Below are 21,990 nucleotides of genomic sequence, written 5' to 3'. Positions count from 1 at the left end.
ACACAAAGATGCACAACACTCACACTTCCAGCTTTTCATGAGAATTTCAATCATTTTATTTTATATTGTAGTCAATTGAATATATTTGGATTGATGGTTGCACAAAAGCAAGCAATTTCGACAATGGGCTTTATTATATATGGGTTATAATTATGTTTAAGTACAGTATTCATTTCATTTGCTTGAAAAATATACAAAAGAGATGTCCTGTAGATTTTTATTGGTTAAGACTGCAGTTACAGAGCCTGTAGCCCCAACACACCACGAACTATCCACAAAACAAAGTCTGTGAAAAACAAGGGCAGATCTGCTGTCATGCTGTGCTATAGCTGTGTCAGTAAGGTGTGTGTGTTCAAGGTTGATGTGGATGCAATGGGACTTGTAAGCATCCTCTAAAGCTATTCCCTGTTTCATGATTGAGATATAAAAAGCTGAGTACCCATAAACGTAACAAATGGGAAGTCATTTTTAGCACCGTGAGCCACCAGTAAATGTTCTGCCAGGTACACAAAGAACAAGGAAACTCATGGGTGAGTCAGTGAGTCACTGAGTCCAATTTTATTTTAATGTATTATTATATATATATTTTTTTACTATTCTTTTTAGGGAAACAAGTGAAAATATAAAAAATAAATTGCATAGTATAAATATTCTGTAGTTGCTTGGAATTTACGACGACGGATGCATACAGAGGATGTATAAATTGTACAAGTCAATACAGTATACTATGAATTGATATAAGACATAATAGTTATAAGCTCCATTAATGTAAAAAAAAAAGGATTTTGAACTGGATGCAGTAAAATTTCTCATCATGACATTGATGTGACAGAGAGTGAAAGGCTTCCTCATTGTCTCAGAGCGCTCATGTCATCTTAACCTGTTTGTCAAAGGATTTATTGTATTTATTAAATACAAACAACATCTCCTTCAAACAGGCAGTTGAACGCGGTAAAAGGTTTGGTCACACAGCAGCCGACTCTCTGTCAGCAGCCTCCTGCTCCGGCTGGTTTGCCGTGTCAGTGGGATTAAGCGTGGAGCCGAGGGAAGCCACAGTTTGAGCTTTTGCTCAATGCAGCAGCCATCACGGGGGAATGTGGAGGGTGTTATTTTCTGAGGAGCAACTGTCGGCGTCCCCTGGGTGGCTCAGCTAGCTGATTTCTGTGGGATTAGCCAGTCATGGATTCTGCAAGGCAGTCCCTGCTATGACCAGCCCGAACCTCTCTCACTATATCTTTTTCTCTCTCTCTGTCTCTCTTTTTTTCTCAACCACTGTTATTTTTATCTCTTTCATTCTCTAACAGTTAAAGGAATTTGGGAAACACGTATTTGCTTTCTTGCAATCAAGTGTAGGAAACTGTTAGCTCGGCTCTGTCTTAAGCAAAAATAAACACTTAAGACGACTAAATACACAAACAGAAATATAAAGATGATGTTTTGTGCTTTTAGGGGAGGATTAAATTCAACAATTTCCTGGCAAACAAAAGCCAACAGCATAGAAGCTGTGCACAGCATCCCAAAGACTTGTTGTACTGTAATAGAGAGATAGGACAGATTACATGAATCTGTACCTGTGTGAGAACAAAACTGTGATCACTAACCGAATCTTCCAAACTACAATAATAAAGCACTGAAGTGCCGGGCAAACTGGCATCAGTACATAACACCACCACTATGCCTAAATATAGCCTCACAGCCCAAATGGCCCGGCTGCAAACTCTTCACCCTGCTGCCAGCCTGAAGGCTAAAACAGGCTAATTAACACATGCCACGAGATTGCTATCATTCTTGAAGAGTGTGGCCTTTGATTTTCTTTTCTTTCTTGATTTGTCCATCTCTTGTTTCTTGTTCAGTATGTCTCTCTCCCTCTCTACTGTCCCCTCATGACTGCACCTCCCTCCATCTCTCCCCTCAATGAGGCCCTCAGAGGCTCCATTGTCCTCTCTGGTGTCCAGCCCTCCTCCCCTTTTCTCTCTAATCAAATAGCCTCCATGAGGAAATACCAGCAAATTATAGCCTCTATTCATATCTGATGGCCTATGAACTCGGTGTACAGTGTATGGACTGGGTTGTGACTTTTACAGTACGGAGCTAAACAGACAAGAGACAGAGGAAGAGAGAGAGTCATGCGATTAAAATAGAAGTTCCTTGGACGTGACCAGAGCAATAACACTTCCGATTTGTGTTATCAGCTATGCACACACACACACAAGCTCACACACAGTATAAAACTTTACCAGACTCAGTTATGCGCACATATCGAGGAAGCAGGCGCATGCAGTAAGCTCTCACATGAGCTCACATGTTAACTGCATCAAACGGACACCACACTGCGTTAACTTATTACACAGATAAAATCACACACCATTACATACAGTGCAATCCCTCCGTCATGTGTAGTGCCGTGCGCCCTTGCACACGCACACATACACACACTCAAAACTTTTTAATCTGGCATCTGCAGTTGGAGGAGCGCTGCGTACGACCTGCTAATTAGTGGCCAGAGGAGGCCTCTGTTTGTCGGCTCTCTTCCTGTTCAGCTCAGACACAAGTTTCTCTGTGTCCTATCTCTGCCCCAGAAGATAGAGAGAGGGAAGGAGGGTGGAGGGGCAGAGGGGAGGGAAATGAATGAAGACTGAGTGTGTTTGTTTGTTGGAGGGGACTTGCTGCTCATATCGCGGTTGCGTGAAGCCTCTTCTGGCAGTTTTTAAAGCCTCCTGACCTCTTCGGGGCTGAGAAGAACGGAGCGGCTGGGGATACCGTCAAAAGATCAGGTAGCTAAAACCTGTTGTCACGCTGCTGCTGGATTAATTTCAACTCCACATTCGGGTCCTCCCAGGCTTCACTGTGGATTTGTGAGTGTGGAGTGTGAGGGATTTTTTTTCTTGCAGCCACTGTCCTGGTTTGAGAGCGAGGGAATTGCTGAAATTTTCAGCTCGTTTTCAGCTCACTTCAATGCGGCTGAATTGGCCATTTTCCTGTCCTGTTCCATCGCCGTCCTTCTCTGTCAGAAATCGAGCTTGTTGCCTGTACTTTGTGAGTCTTTTCCTATTTTGTGTGTGTGAGGAAATCTCTACTCTAAACTGCCCTGCACTCCCACTTCCTCTGCTTCCCTTCCTCAGCTCCAACTCATTTTCCTCTTTCCCGCTCTGTCTGTCTGTCTGTCTGTCTCGTGCTCGCCTCCTTGGGATTCGCTGACACAAGCCCCAAAGTAAGTGTTGAGTTGCATCCTGCATCCTTTCATCTACCTGTGTTTTCCTCTCCCTCCCTTTCTCTCTCCCTCCCTCTCTCTCTGCCTCTGTCTTTATGCCAGCCGATGGTTTTTGCTACGCCTGTCAGCTTTGGCCTCACTCTTTCCCTCTTTCTGTTTCTTCCTATAAGCTGTTTGGGTGGAAGCTACAGATTTCGACTAACAGGAATAATTTGAGATGACGTAGAAGTGACGAAGATGAGATAAAAGGTAGAAGTAGTGATAAAGGGCAGGGAAAAAATAGCAAGAGCACAAAAGGTAGAGCGAGAAATTAATTGAAAGTACAGGCTATTCTCTGTATCCTTGTTCTTTTGAAGACAATTTCAGGCACATTTACTGAATCATTTCCTTCTTTTTATCCATTTTCTCTCGCTCCTTTTATTCTATCTTTCCCCTCACTCCCTGTAGACATTACAGAGGAATCTCTTTCCTGAGTGCATTTTCTTTTCACTGAGCTTCCCTCATGTTATTAATGAGGCTACTCTACCTGTGGCACTTTAAAAACTTCGGATTTCATTGTTAATTCATGATGACATCTTGGTAATTACTGTAAACACTTGGGACCGTGGTTGAGAAGATTGGTGGCCCCACTTTCACATATTTCTTTCATCCAGCATGATAACGCTGAGGCTTTATTGCCAATCTGGACTGTATTTCCCATTAACCTTGTCACTTCCTCTTGCAAAGACAATGGTTCCACTTGTTTCTGTTTCCATTTCAACACACTTTGACTTCTAGGAACTGCCTTCACTTGGAAAGCTTTATCTCCAGTTTTCTTTTTTCCTCTTTTTCTGAAGAACTGCACCCTCTTCCAGCTGCATGCCATGGAGCCATTTCCTGGTAACACACACTGTGATTGGGCTTACACATGAAACTGGGTCTCTCAGGGGAGATCTGGTCCTGCAGTGACCTGGTTACTGCAAATCCATGTATACGTGCAGAAGGTCCACAGATGAATCTCTCCTACCTACTGACCTTATTTTTAAAGCATAGATTATTTGCTTTAACTGCAGTACTAATAAAACACACTATGTAGTATACAAATAATAAAAGGATGGAAATCAATCTAGACTTCTACAGGCTCCATCTCACTTAGCGTCTCTTTTGAAGCAGTGCTGTCAAGCAAAAAGACATCTCTTACCTACTAATTTGCAAACTCAAATAAGTGATATGCCTCTGAATTGTTTTTTATGGATATTATGAGAAATGTTGATGATGGTATTAATATAATCATCCTACTCACAGATTAGAGTATGATTGATTATTTTTTGGTGATGTTATGACACTCGGTTAAAGTTAAAGGGATAGATGCATGTTTCCATTGGGGGCAGTTTTTCGGAAACCAGTCTCTGCATTTGCCTTGAAAACAACTCCGTCTCGTAACGTTACGTTATTTTCTCATAGCATGGTGAATGTGCAGGTCACAACTTGTCCACGAGAGCGTTTTGGAGTTATTGCATTGTGTATTTGATGAGTTTGATGAGGGAAACTAAGAAATCCCATTAGCCTCTGTAGCGTAGCTCTGAGCAGCTCGCGGCTCTGCTCCTCCGTTCTAAAAATAGCTTGCAATGACAATTAAAGGTAACGAACCTACTCCTAAAACTATAGGGATTATGGCAATGGGCCAATTTGCCAAAATGTTGAACTATCCCTTTAAGGCTCTTTGTCCCTCCAAGTGACCATAAGAATGACATAGGATGTTTAGTATATTTACATTTAGCCAAAACTGCAATCTCTGACTAATCATAGCCAAGAAAAGACAAAACCAAAGAAAAGACCCCGGCCTCTGTTGTTACAAGTCTCTGTACTCTATGACATACTGTAGATGTCTGATCCGAATTTAATGGCAACCGAATATTAGTAGTAGTAGTAGTAGTAGTTTAGATGTTTCCATTACTGACCAATCGACTAACATGCATTACTCACAGTATTATTAAAACTGATTGTTACAAAGCCAGTTACACATATAAATGTCTTTCTAGACAAGTACCAGGTGGAGATATTGGGTCTTGTTTATCCACTCCTACCCAGGGTCCTGATTTCCACGACATTTAAGAAATCAGTGATGTTAAGTGACTCGATGGGACAACCAGCTTTTCCTACGGTCTCGCTTTTTTAGGCTAAAGTCACAAAATTAATGTGAAGATGATTCATTGCGCTTTTAATCGGAGCTGTCAGATGAGTTAATAATTTGGGGCAGAGTTTTTATGACCCTGAAAAGCAGCAGTGAACTACAGTAGCCGCAGCTCTTTATGACTCCATCAGAGAGCTCCCGGCCTTTCCTTCAGCCCTATGAGTGAAATCTGCAGCTAACCAGGCTGTCACGTTAAATCAGTGTCAGTCGAAGCCCGGCCACCTGCAGAGTGAAGACTGACTGGATCTCCATTAGTTTGTAATGGAAGTCTAATTGAGTGCTGATGGGAGGGGGGGGCGGGGCAGCGAGGGCTTTTTAGTTTGTAGGCCTTTAATAAAGTGTGGTGCAAGTGAGAGGAATCATCAAGAGACTGATTGCTCCATCAGCCAGAATGATTAATCTATTTTGAGTGTGCACAGTGTGTGATTGATGGCCCGGTGCAGTCTGGGTAATGTAGTAGCAGATGATGACAGCAAGAGTAATGGCTGTTGAATTGAGCATAGGGGATTGGCGGGAGAGGGCGGGTGAAAGATATAGGCAGAGGGTAGAGAAATATATTTGGAGTTGAGGTTGAGAGCGGGCATATGTACACCCACAACTCATCGCCATGGTGACAAGTTTACCACTGATCCCATTAGGAAGGGTACGACCAGGGGCCGGTTGCCAAGTGACACTTCAGAAATGATGATAGAGTGTTGCGTTGTGGGAAAAAGAAAAAAAAGAAAAGAAAAATAAGGCAGACATCCAAAGGCCGCGTCGCTGGAAAGAAATGTTTTGTCTCTTTGGCTGAAATGAGGCTCAACCCTGTAACCTTTTCCCCCTGCTTCACATCACTCACTCTTGTTTTTCATTCTTTCTGGGTACACATCTGCCTCGGAGATAAGGGGACCTTTTGGTCCTCGGCTCACTCTTCCAGCCCTTCGGGGCTCAACCTTTTCACCGATGCTGTTGTAATAAAATAAAGCGCAAACTGAAATTCTCCCCAAATGCCCAGACAGACAGAGAGAGAGAGAGAGAAACCTCTGTTATATAAAGGCTCCAAAGAAACATTTCATTACATGTTACTCTGTATTAATTGTCGTCAAATAGAGATGCTTTGAGTCCCTTGTTGGTGAAAATCGTTGATGCATTTCATTTCGTATGCAAATTGCAATTTAGGGGCATCTGGCAGACTCGCTATTAAGAGTGACTTACAATAAGCTACACAAACAAAAAGTGCAACAGCATTGATTAGGAAAAGTGAATGAAGAGCAGCCTTCCCATTAACGGTCTAATAACATATTATCAAGAATAACAAAAGCCCCTTCCCACGTGTATGTGTAATGGGATTTGTCACCTTTATTGTTGTGATAGCTAGAGATTGATGGAGGAGTGGCGGGCCCCACCTGCATCATAAAGTGGATCAATGATTAAAGATGATTAACCACTTACTCTTCTGGGGATTATGTAAGATTAGATTTCATTTTGACAGAGAGACAGAAAGTGAAAGAAACACCGATCGGGAGCTGCAGCGATCGAGTCTCAGACGAGCTTCGACCTGCAGCTGTTAAAAAAAACAAACTTCTTAACGAGGCAGCTGTGTCTGATCCCGCAGAGTTTATGGAGATGCATCAAGTTGTGACTCATGTATGAACCGCACAGTTGGTTGTTGAGGATCATGCTGAGATTATCGATGGAGACAAATATCCCCAGGAGAAATGCACCTGTTTTCCTCTCCTGTAGTTTAGAAAAACCCACATTTAGCTTGAACTCAGCAAAGTAAGTGTGTATTAGTCTTTGACACTGATATAAATGAGTAATGACGTGTGCCACAGTAACTTAACCTCAACTTCCAGCTTTTGGACAGTTGCATTTTGTTTGAATCATGACACTTGCAATGCTCTAATGTTAAACAAAAAGAAGAATGATTTCTCTTAGTTTTGTAAAACCTCAGTTGTGTATATTTTGGGAATGAAATGTTTTAGGTTGCCAGAGACAAAACAAACGCTGTCCTTCCTTACAGTACATTTATCAGGTCTCTCATATCTGTTGCTGTTGTTCGGAGGGGATTTTGTGCCCTGTTTCCCAGCAGCTGTTTTTGCTCTTTGCTCTAAAATTCATTCACATCTTGTGATGAGACCCTGCAGCAATTACACTGTCAAATGATAGATTTAAACAGCAGCCACCTCTTGCATCAGTTAATAAATTAAAGTAAAGCCTTTGTATCAGAAAAAATACCACAGGGTTTTTGCAGTGTAGATGATTTCAAGTGCATTATTCCCATAAACCCTATAAACCTACAGCTGATGGACTTTTTTCCCCCTACAAATTGCACCAATTCCACTGCAATCTACTGTTCATTATACTGTAGATAATTTACTCGCAAATCAATGTAAGATTGCCTGTGACTTATATCTAATCTTTACTAGTCCCAACAATTTTCGCACAAGTGAATGTCGAAAACTGCTCCTTTTTTTTTTCTTTTAAGAAAAGCTCCGGCAAAACCTCGGTGATCACAGTGATCACAGAGAACAAAACCAAGGAGTCCTGAAGGGGCCGTTAAGAGACTCTACAATAAATTCTCCTGGATTGAAAAGAAGAAAAGAAAAGTTTTTCCCTTTCCCTTGATTTGTAGTGTTTTCTTTGAACCTTGGCCTAAATTTTTCATGATAACTGAACTGTGTGAACGTGGTCGGACTTGAATCCTAGCCTTGAGCTCAAGTGAGATATTACTGAACTGATCTGTTGTGGTTGTTTTCTTTTTGTTTCCTATCTTGCACCTCAGGCGAACAGGTGAACAAAAAGATGGACACCGCGGTTCCTGGATACACACATATAAAAACCCACCACAAATGCCTTTTTTTCCTGTTTCTTTTTTTTTGTGCTGCATTTTATATTGCTCTGCTTCTCTGTTGAAGGTCGTGAAATCAAAATAACACTCTGGTCCACCATTGTGCATCTGCACTCAGCGAGAAACCTCTTCACTTTGTTTTCCAAACACGTTTTATTATCATAATACATCACGTATGGGTCATTTAAAGGGATAATTGAGCCATTTTACTGCAAAATACGATGAATAATATAGTCAGTGGTGTGTGTTTGCGTTTAGCTGATTGAAAACTTCCTGCAGGAGTCATTCAAATTACATGTGTGTTTACGCATTGGGAAACTAAACTTCCAATCCTGTGACATCTGTTAGTGGACGATGAGCCTCATGTGTCTCTCTCTTGTCTGTCTCTCTCTCTCCCAGGACTCAAAGCGTTCAGCAGAGATTGTCACATCACCGTCTCTGGATGTCTTCCTTCCAGAGGACGAAGACAACCCGTACGAGTCTGTGACCACCGCTGTCACGCGCAAACCCTGCTCTCTCGATATCAACCACCGGCTCAATGCATGTCCCCGCAATGGTAAGGCGAACATATCAAACTCAGCTGCAGGCATGCACATGATATAACCGTTTAACCGATAACCGATAACAAGAACTTTGACCGGTTAATACTATCGGTTAATTTTTTAAAATGATCTCCTTATGTCTTTAACTCATGGGGGTGTGTCGACATGTGCAGACTTCCACGTGCCTTCAGTCATATTTCGCAGCAAAAAGTTACACACTAGTATGTGCCACAAGTATGTGCCAGTTCTGCAGAAGATAGGCTGCAAAAAAAAAAAAGACGGCCCTGCGCTTTCCAGGCAGTTCACCTGTCAGAGGAGCTCTGCTGTTCCTCTCTCTTCAGCCCAGTGTTTGACTGCACTTTGTAGCTATAAAAACAGTTCAACGTGTTAAGATCATCTGAGCGCGATCAGCTGAGATGTGGCGCTGCTCAGTTGTTGCAGCGCATGTGGGTCTGTGTTTTATAGCGGGAAATAGCAACAACAACAAAAAAACATTGTCGATCGTCCTTTCAGTCGACGATAGAGGATCGGGTAAATCTTATCTATGTATGGCACTTTGTTTTTAGCTACGGTTGTTTTAGTGCTATATAAATAAAGTTGAGTTATCAGTTAACGGTTAATAATCGGTTAATGAGCTACCTCGACCCGACCTCGATGACACACGCACTCATCTGTTCTTAAAGGGTTAGCACTCTGGCACCAAGTTATTCTCCTCAAGGACCGGAGTGCCATCCACACAGTGTTTTCACATTTACTCCTGGTGTTGGATCTGGTGTGAGCGAATCCTGCAGCCTCAGACCTCTGAGCTTGGATTTCTGTTTGCTCATCACTTGTTTGGTCTGTAGCGTTACATACTTCCACTCCCACGACAACAAACACCCACGATGTTGTTCTTCCCTTTTCACTCAGCTCCCATAGCGATGCTACACACCGCAGGTTGTCACGGCAACTGCATCACCAGCTGGTGAGTCACCTGTAGGTTGCCATGGGAACTGCCTTGCTAGTGACACCCTCTCTCCTTCCCCATCAAACCCCCTCTCTCCTCTCCCTCCCTCCCCGGCCAACAGGAGCTGCGTGCAGCTACTGTAGAGACTTGTTTTCTGTGTGTGTGTGTGTGTGTGTGTGTGTTCAAGCGTGTCTCTTCCCACGTTTGACTGTTACATCTCCTCTGTGATTGGCTTCAGGATAAAGGAGAGGTGAACTGTCGATATACAGTAGACTGTGTTTGTGTGTGTGTGTGTGGAGCTGGGAGGTTAGCTGCTCTGTGTCAAAGTGTCTTTTGGTAGAAAATTGCTCCACTGACGTAAGTGAACAGTGTGGGTGTCGTCGTGTGTTTGTTCCCAGCTCGCTGAGCAGTGTTACCTGGCCAAATGAGAGAGAGAGAGAGGATGGAAATGAGATTGAGTGAGTGAGACATCACCAGATAATGAAGGAGCAGAAGAGACAAGAAAAAAAAGAAAAGCCAAAATCAGACAAGAGAGAGGAAATGAGGAGGAACTCCATACATTTCCATGTCGTGGGGTAAAATGACTACAAATGTGTTATGCCTCACTAGCTCCAGTCAGATACCGTCTTGTTGCAGAGCGGCAGACGTTAACGAAAGGTGAGAGGGAGTCTCTGATGTTGAGACGGCAGATTAAGCATTCAGGCGATGAAGTTGGAGCAGGGTCGTCTCAGGCTAAGCCAGCTACACCAGTGTGAATCTGTGACGCAGAAACAGGGAAAATCCTGGATTCCTGCTCAAAGTCCAGTCACATGTCGGGCTAATTGGACATGGGTGTGAGTCAGGCTCTCTTCATCTGACTCCGAGGGGAAGGCAACGATGATGAAGAGACGCAGCGAAAGAAGAGGGCTGAGATGAGAGGGAAGAGAAGAGACTGAAAGGGAAGAGCTTGAAGAGAGACTTGGTGCATTACACTGCAAAAAAAAAGATACTCATCTGGTCTGCTATTGAATCTTTAAATCTCTCGTGGTTAACATTTACAGTGTGCCAATTGGATGAGACAGATTTCATCGTTTTATATCCAAATACATAGATCAGATATTGCTAGTTGGAGTTGATTTAGAGGAGTTAGCTACAATAAAGTGTTGCAGGAACAATATGCAGTGAGGGAAAACTTTAAATATACCAAAAAGAAAAAACACAGTATATAGTAGTAACAGAATTTATGTTAGGACCTATAATCCAAGTGTGTCGAGAAGTAAAAACAGAGGTTTAATACGACTATTAATGACAGTCTGATGAGTTCATGCAAAGTAATAATATATTAAACATGCCTCTCTTTGTAGCTGTGGCAGAGGGAGAGCTGTGAATGCTCTCAAGACCCGTTTCTGCGGCTAGCATCCTCACCACTGTGTTTGAAATAAAAAAATAAAACAAAACCATATATTTTGGCCTGAATTTGATGAGACGTTCGGGGGCAGACGTCTGTCAGTCTTTGGTTTTAGAGGGATTTATAGCACTTGTTGGAAAGCTTTCAGTGCACTTAACATAACAAGCTGTCAACCTCTCTCTCCTCTGCTCTGCTGTGTGTGGATGGGTGATGACACATGCACACACACAAACGGTGAAAAAGGAAAACAGAGGAGATAGAGTGTACGTGACAGCAAAATGCAGCATGGAATTAGGTAAATCAGACAAATAAACTGTTTTTCATGTTTATTTTTCCTACAGCTGCAGTGCTGTATGAACTGTACAGCAGTCTTGTGTAGGGATTTAAGTCGATACTTAAAGACAGCTACACTTGAGATCAAAAGATGTGTGCATATAGGACTGTAGGTCTTGGTGGATGTATATGCTCTGAGTACAACTCTAGTTTTACTTTCCTTCTTTTCCCTTCTGTCTTCCTCCAGCTGCTGGTCTTTGTCACAACCTGTTAAAAGCATCATCCCACTTCTGTCGCTGCTGTTTTCCATGAGAGATCACATGGGGATGTTTTGCACGCCATCCCATCGCACAACATGTCCTTGTGCACACAGTCCTTCGCCTTAATGAGTCCTGAGGCATTTTCGTCCTTTTTGCACATCGCCTCAGGGTTACGCTCATTGCAGAAGACGAATTCCCTTTTTGGATGGAATTTAATTTGCTTTAAATGAGGGGATCCATTTCTTCCAGCACTCGCTGCAGATTTAGATTCAGTTCAAACTTAATTTCTCTCCCTTGCTCTGTATTTGATGATTGCTGCTTTAACCAGGGGATATTTCAAATTTGCTACCAAAAGCAATCTCCTCAATTAGGCTTGTCACGAAACCAGAATTTCAGTAATAGATACCAACACCAGTGAATTTCCATGATTCTCGATACTTATTCGATACCATGAAAAAAAAAGACAGAACCCATGTGCTTCTAAATTCACTAGGCCTGCTTTATTCATTTATTTATTTATTTAAACTGTTTCATATCAAACTTTCGGTAACACTTCATGATAAGTACACACTATTACCAAGTACCAAGTGTCCTTGTATTTAAGCTCCACAGTGATTCAACAACTTCTCAAACTGCACAGAATTTGAAGAGCAGCAGCAACATGAAGTTAAAAAGAAGTTTGTTTTCACTCTGGTCCAAGCGCGGCACCACTTGCAGAGCTTCATGTTTCCATGATGACTGACCAGAAGAAGACACAAGGCATTTCATGTTTACATGAGCTCAAACTTGTGGGGCACACCTGGCAGTTGAGCAGATCGAGATCGCAATCACAAAACATATGGACCACAAGCTCGACTGTAGCTGCACCTCCATCAGTCCCGACAGGAATTGACACAACCTGCCGAGGGCAAAGATGTATATCCGGTACAGTAGCGAAATTAAAGCAGGTATCGACATATTTTCTGTGTGTTGGCATCGACTTGGTACCAAAATATCAATTAATAACTGAGGTAAACGGTCAGCTCTTATAGTCAGTCAAATAGGTTTGAACCACAGGATCGTGATGCTGACAGCCAAATTCACAAAAACATAAAAACATCGCAAGTGAGGTGTGATGGTGGTGGTGGAGACGGGGAGACAGGCAGCGAGCGGCGAGGAGGGACCTGCGGGCGCAGCCTCCCAGCCTCCTGTCACGTATGGAGCAGACAGAGAGCGGGGAGCGTTGCCAAGTGGTTAGAGCTGAAGTGCTTCTTTTCTGCTATCAGACGGACTCCTCCCGAGATAAACACACACTTGTCTTCAGCTGGTAAACAAGCTGCTGCTGACGTGTGCAACATGAAAGTGCACATCTGTGTCTATGTGTGTGTTTGTGTGTCCTCTAAAACACCTCAAAAGTTCTTCACATTGTCTCACGTATCTCTGAGAACTTTCTTTTGACAAGCTACAACAACAACAACACAACAGGAGATCTTGATTTTCTACAACAACAACTGGTCTTCTTCTTACTTTTCCACACTTACTGACTCTATGTTGGTTGTTTTTTTTTTTGTTCGAGTGAAGGAATTTGTGATTCTTAATACTGAATCACAACCACAATCCATCCTCAGCTCTCTCTAGCGGATAAAGCAGTGATGTTGCCATGTCTCGCCCCATTTATCCCACTTATGGTTGATGCTGGAGGCTGAGAGAGGCTAATGGCAGCGAGTGGTTACTCCAGGGCTTTGCCATTAAAAGGGTCGAGGACCACTGACTTGTTGTAAGAGAGGCAATGGTGTGTCTTCCCCTTTGACAGCCAGAGGGAATCGGTGTTGTACGGTTTGCACATGCAGACACTTGTAGCCATCTTTAGTCTTTTTTTTACCCATTCATAGCTCCTCCATTTCCAGGTTTACTTTGTTAGCTTCCAGTGCACTTATTGGCTTCGGTTTTATTGTTTTGTTTTCATTGTCTGTATTCTGGACATTCTACATTTCATTTCATTTTCAACAAAGCCCGCAAACAAACAAGCATCAATGTGTATGTCTGTATGAACACATCTTGCTGCTCAGGAGCCATCTATAGAAATATTGGTTATTGTGGGCTAACAGCAAGGCAAGGTCCTTATCCAAGTGAAAAGGAAAGAGCCATAACTGCACTAGGCTTTCCGCCGATCTGATCGATATTTTTGCATTTATGCAGTTTGTGAGATCGGCCGTAATGTCTTAATTCACTGATCGGATCAATGACGTCATTGTCGTAGATTGCCGATGGCTTGTGTTTTATCTGTCTCATTAACTCCGAGAAATTTCCACGGCACCGACATGTTTGTTTGCTAGTGTTGATTTTGCTAGCTATGATTCAAGATTCAAAACACTTTTTATGTCCGTCACATAGTGACAGGGCTCCAAACATAAAGACACATAGACACGTCTCATTGTTGATACTCAGTAGAAGGTACATAAGTTTATACAGTAAATAAACAAGTTATTTAAATAGACATATTGCTCCCTCATGTGATTGAATATCATTTTTTTTTAAAAAACTCACTAATCAATGATGGGTGATCGGCCGCAAAAATCCTGATTGTGTAAAGCCTAAATTGCACCTTTAGTGGCTGGTAGCTATTACACCTCCATTACATTTACTCATTGTGTAAGTGCTTTCATCCAGTGCCAGCATTAAAGCTTCAGTGCAGTAGGAGACCTTGGTGTGAGCACAAGCAGCATATATTCAGTAACTGCAAGGAGATCAGGAAAAGAATTGCACTCATATTGCATAGTGAGGGTGCTAGTAAAATTTAAAGCTACATGTAAAGGTTTCACTTGTGTTACTCCAACAGCACAATTGGCTTGATGTCGCCTGTTTGGATGTTATAAAGCCAACAATTGGCTTAGAGGGGGGAGGGAGTATGTCTCTTCTAACGTCCCTGCTCTGTCTCTGGCCCTCACCCAAAGCCCATTTGTTTCTGCTGACGGTGTAAATCTGTAAAAACAGGTCAGGAATAAATGCTTACACTTTTTTTTTTTTTTTTTAAAGTTAACAAATCAAAAGATGTTCAGATTTAATGAATTTGATCAGTGAAGCTGATCTCTGAACTCTACCTGCTACAGTTTTAAACCTGTTTCCTTTTTTCATCTTTGCATTTTCTCAGTATTTGATCAAATTTGAGTGATCCTGTCAAAAGCTCAGATGTATAATTTACTGCCCTGACAGAGAAGAGAACATGTGAGAGGAGCAGCGCACACACACACACACACTGATACATTAGACATACTGTATGAAATGCTTCTTGTCAGAGTGGCATGGAGGCAGAACTGACAGGCTGAAGCACACGCCTGAAAATTGACAGTTTTCGTCTTGTTAGGAGAGAAGGTAGGGGATCGCTGATTTGAACACTTGCTTGCACCAAGCCTTCACTTAAACACACTCACTGCTGCACGCACACTGCTGCATGCCCGCAGTAACAAGCCCTGGATCTACAGTACAGAGATCTGTTTGTGAGGCTCCGTGCCTTTGCGTCGACACACTCGTACTGTACTCTGCCCGCTTGGCATGCGGAGACGATCTGAATCATGTGAAACTTGTTAAAAGTGTTTCACATTTTCCCAGACGTGATTTTTCACCGTCTCACACACACATGACACTGAGCACGTGGATGTAAACAGGTGTAATACCCTACAGTAATCACTTCTATATGATCCTGCATGTGTTATTATGTATATGCTCCTAAATGTGTGCACCCTAACACAAGAACATATTCCCTTTGGCAATGCGAGTTGGAAGTGTTTCCCAGGAGTGAGCCTGAGGCGGATCCAAAGGAAGCACAGTGACACACACACACAACTCACATCCATCATCAAAGCCGCAGTGTTGACAGGCTTATTTACTCAAAAGGACAAAACCCCAATCTCTATCTATATATATCCCTCTGTTCCATCCTTCTTTTCTTCTCTCTTTCTCTCAATTTTCCAGTTTTTTATTTTATCTATTTACGCCCACATTTAATCATTGATTCAGCTCCAGGCAGCTCCTTTATGATGTGCGCCGTCTATTTGTGTGCGTCTTGTCTGTCTGCAGCCGTGTTGCACTTGCACAACCTTAAGCAATGTCTGGTGAGGACCTCTCTCGCTCTGTATTTGCACACACGCTTGAGGACGCACACATGCGTTGACAGATGTGAGAGCACGCTTGTGTGTCTGTGTCGCTTTTCCCTGAAGGAATAACGTGTGTGTGATCATGTGTCTCCACATCTGCAGCCAGACTGTTGAAATTCAGAATAGATACTGTATGTGATGGAGGATGGGAATTCTGAAGCTGGTGCAGAAACTGTTTTCATTTTCAGTTTTACAGCAGCTTTGTGGTTTTCGTTTTCAGTTTTAGTTTCCTGAAGGAAATACGGGTGAATGCTGAAAGCTGAACGCCATTGCTGAAGCAATGCTGAATGAACTGAAGAAATTGTTGATTTTGTGGAAAAAATTTAGAAATCCTACTTGTTTAAAGCAGAAGTAAGTGATATATTTGTGTTAATATAAGTCTTAAATAGTTATATCTTCCGACAGCAATCACTTACATAGAGTGTTTGGACTGAAACACAGGTCTCTCAGTCCCTCTGCTCTGCTCTGAGCCGAGAAGAAAACATTTATCGTATCCTACAGTTTTTATCCAATGAGGAGAGAGAACGGCATGCAGGGCTGTGTGTGCAGCCAAGGAACGCCGTGAATGTGGTGACGTAGGGACGAGGACTGTTATGGTGCGTTCAAGGAAACTCGTATTTTTCCGACCGTGAAGTGGTACCAGTTCGATCTGGTACGAGTTCACGGGTCTGAAGTTACGAGTGGCCGTTATAGTGACTTTCACCGGTAAAACAGGTCGGAAAAACACGAGTGGGTTGCCTGAAACGCTACAAAGTCGTAAGTTGTGACTTAAAGCTGTAATTTACGATTTCAAAAGCCTGCCTGGAACGCAGCATTAGCGAAAACGACCGGACCACTTACTTCTGCTTTAAGTGCACCAGTTGAAGATCATGAAGAGTTGAAATCTGCAGCTATCCTGAAAGTAAAGGAAGCTGATGAACCATTGCTACTGTAACATAGGTGTTGTTGAAGCAATAGCTGGGAATACATTAAAAACACTGAACTTGTAAGAAGGAGGCTGAATTTGTATGAAATGGTTGAAAATGAGTTGAATTGTCGAAGATTAGTATGACTGACAGCTCAAAAACATCGTTACTAATACAGATGAAACAGTATCTGAAGAGTAAAAGTAGAACTGAATCACATGGCATGGTAGAAAAATTCCTGAATTGTTTTGGATGAATGTAAAAATCTGTTAAAAAGGTCTAAAAGCAGTAGAAATGTTGAAAAGGCAGAGGAATATGGTGGAAAATCCTGCATTACTAAGTCTAACTATTCTGAAGCTAGTGCAGAAACAGTTTTCATTTTCAGTTTTACAGCAGCTGCGTGATTTTTGTTTTTCGTTTTAACAATAGTGCAAAGTGCAGGAGGAGTTTTAGTGATTAAATTATGTTTGGAGACATTTTGCTGTGTCTTTAAATGTGACACACACCTGGGTAAACTTTTGTGTTTTTTCTTTCTTACTGCTTGTTTTTTCCTCAAGGTTATGATTGTATCTCCAATAACTTCCTGTAACAGATGGGAAGCACCTTTGCTGTAACTGCTTTTCTGAATAAATTAGTTTTATTTTAATTCAATATCTGGAATGATAATTATTTTGCACCAAGTCTGGCAAATGTCTGAAAAATATCCAAAATAATTGCAACTTTATATTTAAGAGCAACTTGTCTAAACTGTGCTGACCAGAGAGCAAAGTAATTTCAGTCCTGCTTCATTTCATTCTGCCTTTCTTTTGTCTTTGTGTTTCGAAGGAGATGAGGCTTCAACTACAGGAGCAAAGATTAAATCAAGCATCGTAGCGTGTATGAGCAGTTCTTTTAATTTTCAGCTCATCGCCTTAGCCATTCAGATGTAATGATCCACCTGCAACAAATGAGCAGATGATCAAGAAAAAGTCATTAAAAGAGTTCGAAGAGGTGTCGCATCATCTTAAGCATAGATAGATTGAGAAGTGCGTTTACTTGAAATTGGATGCCAACAAATTCAATCATGTCACATCTGCAGCTATCCAGCGCCCACTGAGGTCACCGCTGCCATGTCCTCCCTACTCCGATATTTCTATTTCTAAATTCCTATTTTGCTAATGAGGTTCTGAGGGAGCGAGAATGCCTCCTTATGAATTACTGACAGGAACAATGCCACCATCAGAAATCAAACACAAAGGCGAGTTGGATTAATCAAGCGAAAAGTTCGGCCAATCAGGCACAGACGTGTTCACTCTATTAGAAACCGAAAATGGAAAAGGGGAGGACGCAATAAACCTCTCCTCTGCTGCTCTCCGCCACTTATTTTGTTGTTTTAATGAGATGATGATTAAAAAAATCCTCCTCAGCAGCATCTTAAACATCCCGGCAGATTTACTGTTTCATCACTGCCTGTAGCATCATCGTTTGTTTTCCTCTGTGGTTTTGTTCTCTCTGAATACGTGAGCAGCGTTTGTGGGAGTTGTGAAAAGTCGCACCTTCCATCGCATTCAAAGCTGAAATAATGAGAAATACTGTTTGATCCGAAATGTGATAATTGATCGGTGGTGTTGCATCTTTAAGCAACAAATCCACTCAAGCAAATACATGACTCTGCTATTACTGATGTCATTGGGTATGTGTGTGTGTGTGTGTGTCCTGGCTGTGTCTCACACCATAATTGGATCATATTCTGGCGTCTGATAAGATCTATGTAGGCAGGTGGCAGCTGACAGAAAGCTACTGGTGTGTGTGTGTTTCTATGTGTGTGTGCGCACGTGTCAGCACCCCTGACAGCAGTATTTTGGGAGAGGTGTTTGTGTCTCCCTCAGCTGATTAAGACAGATGCTTTCTCCCTCTGAAATTTAATTCAGGCTACTTCAGCACTTCCTCCTCCTTTCTTCCCTTCCTCCTCTTCTTGTGTTGTCTCTTTTTCCTCCTCAGTGTTAAATGATCATTCGCTGGGGAAATTAGCAAACTGAGTCAGACATCAAACCTGAGGCTGGGCCGCCGTCAGATTTTCCTGTTGGCGAAGACTGTCCATTTACAATACTCTCCTCACCTCTGTCTCGCGCTGACACATCTGTCTGATTTCCTATGCAATTTAAAGGGATAGTTCAACATTAATTGGCCCATTGCCATAATCCCTATAGTTTTAGGAGTACGTTCGTTACCTTTAATTATCGGTGCAAGCTATTTTTGAACAGCAGAACAGAGCCACGAGCTGTAACGAACCTAATAAGGATTATGGCAATGGGCCAATTTGCCAAAATGTTGAACTATCGCTTTAAGGTAGAATTTGTGTGTGTGTCACATTAGGTGTTGAGCTGATCCTTCTTTATCATTTCCAAGGAGTCATTTTTTTATGCCCATGTAGCACAAAAGTTGGTCAGCTGGAGCAGCTCCGTGGTAGTCCTCCTGTTAATCCCCATAAAGTTTTGATAAAGTCTCGAAAGATAATTAGGGTGACTACAGAGAGGAGTGGATGCTAAACTGGCATTATTATAATGCTGCACAAGCTTTCTGGAGTGATATTGCACCAACTTATGGGTATTTGTTTAAGCATGTGTGTGTTTTTCGGAGCTAAAAATAACAGCCCTCCAGCTACCTTAGGTAATTTTGGAGAAGACTGAGTGTAGGTGATATTGATGAAGAAAACCTCCAATGATTTCATTGACATAAGGTAGAGTAGGTGATGGCAGTTTAGATATTAAAAAATGATCTAATAGCTTTAAAAATGTATTTTATAAGGTATTTTAGGCAAAGAAACTTGTGATTTGCAATTTAAATCTTGAATTAGCCATGTTGGCAATGAAGCAATTCATTGTTGATTGGTCAGTCCACTAATTTAGTTAACCCTGAAATATCACAACAATTATTGAATGGATTTCCATGAATGTAGTTTAGAGATTCATGTTTCCCTGACAGTTTTCCCTGACAAGTGCTTGATCTCTGCTTTGTCACAGTGAAAAAGTAAGATCTTGACCTTATCCTGTAACGTGCTTTGAAATTATTAGAATTTAGCGCTTTACAAATGCACTTGAATGGAATTAATAACTTTGTTGATCCCCTAACTACATTTTGTGTCATTGTCAGGTTAAATCTATTATATTTTGCTCATAGTTAACAGCTAATGACCTTCCTTTTAGTGTTAGCTTTACCCTTTTTTTAGGTACAGGATAAAGTAAGAGGATGAACATGGGGAAACAACCACTCAAAGTAAATGTTGGAGAGTGTCACTGGTTTAAGAAGCTATTGTAATCAGTGGATAAAACCCTTGAACAATGTTTTAAAAGCCTCTGAACAACTGAGGCGGAGGCAGACGTACCTGAGCGGTCACCTGTCTCCCCGGTTGTGAAAACTGGTTTAAAAGAAAACCAACTGGACCAACTTCACTCTTAGATGTAATTGGACGACAACAATACTGTGTGGAAGACACCGACCTCCCAACTCTCTCTCTCTTTACAAGGTCACCTGTCCCATGTAACGGCGAGCGAGGGGGAGCACAGTAACCATGGCAACTGCTCAACGGGCCCCACTCCAGACTGCTCGCCCCCCTCCCCTGACACGGCCCTGAAGAACATAGAGAGAGTCATCCGCCCACAGGTGAGCACACACACACACACACACACACACACACACACACACACACACACACACAGATTCACACACACTAATGAACGTGTTGCAGAGGCACCTGATGCATTATTGAACATCACAGTATCCACCCACAAGTAGCTGAAACACCTGCACCCACCCACCCACACACTCACACACACACAGACACACACACACACACACACACAGAGACAATGGTAAACATCACTGTTTCTCTGCCCGTGACTGTTTCTCTCCGCCACCCTCCTCTCTCACTCGGTTTCTGCTGCTTTGTCACTCACGGTTTTGATGAAATTCGGGATATGGTGTTTATATGAACTTCAGTATCCCTGTATACATGATAAATACCAATATCCCAGTTTCTGATTACTGCGTCTTATGTGTGCATGCGTGTTCATTGTTTACAACAGGAAGCGCAACAAATTGGAAATCTGTACAAATCAGAAAATTTACAAATTAAAAATGCTTCACCCATGTTATATAACTTAATAAAATAAAATAAGATTCAATGCAGACCGATTGGTTCATTGTAAAACATTTATGAATTGATGTAAATGTGGTGATTTCTCTACGTAACGTTAGGCTACAGAACCCCGAGGCAGCGCTGCTCTTCTGTCTAATACACACATGAAGCTTCACTTTTCATTCAAAAAAACTATTATGACTGCCACAATTGTTAGATTTCATCAATGAGACCAACATTTATCTTCTAAAAAGTATTTAACCAGCTGTTGGTAAACCTCTAAAAACCTGCGGGTAAGTTAGTTAGCGATTGTTTTCTCCCCCGGGGTGACGACGCAGGTTGACCGGCCGAGCACCTCAGGAGACGGGGCTGCTGCCTCTGTGATGTCGCGGTCACTGCTCCCACAGGTGGAGCTTCACTTCATAAGGGCTTATCCTGATTTCTGAAATTGGGAAATGGTGTTTACATGCTCAAACACAAAAATGGGATACTTAAAAACCCCAATGAAAACTGGGATACCAAAGTCCACGTAAACGCAGTCACTCACTCAGTGTTTCAGTGAGTCGTTATGTTGGTGCAGCTGAACATCGCCTGGTTACAGAAACCCAGAGCTGCAAATATCCTGGGCTTTCAGAGACTCTTACTGTGAAAGAAGCTGTAATCCTGTGGGGACACAAACAGGCAGCCACTTGAGCAGCGCCTGCTCACAGGGACGGAAATCAGTTCGGTCTGATTGCAGCTGGATTCTTGATCCACTAAACCTGCTGCTACGTTTTGTTTCTTTGTGTGTGTGTGTGTGTGTGTGTGTGTGTGTGTGTGTGTGTGTGTGTGTGTGTGTGTTTTCTTCTTCTTCTTCAAAATTCAAATTGTATTTTTGGCCGAATCAAAGCTGCGTCATGCACGGCTCTCCACAGTCTCTCCGAGCCAAACCTTTTGCAACTGCATAATTTTAACTTTGAAAATGTTGTGGTCTGCAGTCGCCTCAACTGCATGCTTGTTAAAGACCGGGTTTGTGTGTCTGCGTTGAATCCAAGTCCATCACTTCCTTTTCCATCCCTTCCAAAAAAAACAACAACAACAGCAGCAGCCAACGTAATTTTCGAGAGGAATGAGAAAACAAGTCGAGTAAAACGACACGTGCTATAGGCTCCAGCAGTGAGATGTTACATTCAGTTTTCTCACTTTAGACAACTTGTCGTAAATTCATCCACAG

At 42.2% G+C, this 21,990-nt stretch overlaps 1 protein-coding gene across 4 annotated transcripts in view; it reads left to right on the top strand.

Annotated features, from left to right (window-relative positions):
• anks1b (ankyrin repeat and sterile alpha motif domain containing 1B) overlaps positions 1-21,990 on the top strand; it is a 223,172-nt gene that overhangs the window by 103,437 nt on the left and 97,745 nt on the right. For all 4 annotated transcript variants that reach the window (XM_085769577.1, XM_085769576.1, XM_085769578.1 and 1 more), the window contains 2 exons: positions 8,614-8,770; positions 20,166-20,302. In XM_085769577.1, coding sequence (XP_085625703.1) covers positions 8,614-8,770; positions 20,166-20,302 — 294 coding nt within the window. The remainder of the gene's footprint in view (positions 1-8,613; positions 8,771-20,165; positions 20,303-21,990) is intronic.

The sequence above is a fragment of the Trachurus japonicus genome, chromosome 23 (assembly GCF_045865225.1).
Source record: "Trachurus japonicus isolate A0001 chromosome 23, Traja_1.0".
Classification (NCBI taxonomy): Eukaryota; Metazoa; Chordata; class Actinopteri; order Carangiformes; family Carangidae; genus Trachurus; species Trachurus japonicus.
This window is presented reverse-complemented; position numbering and strand designations above follow the sequence as displayed.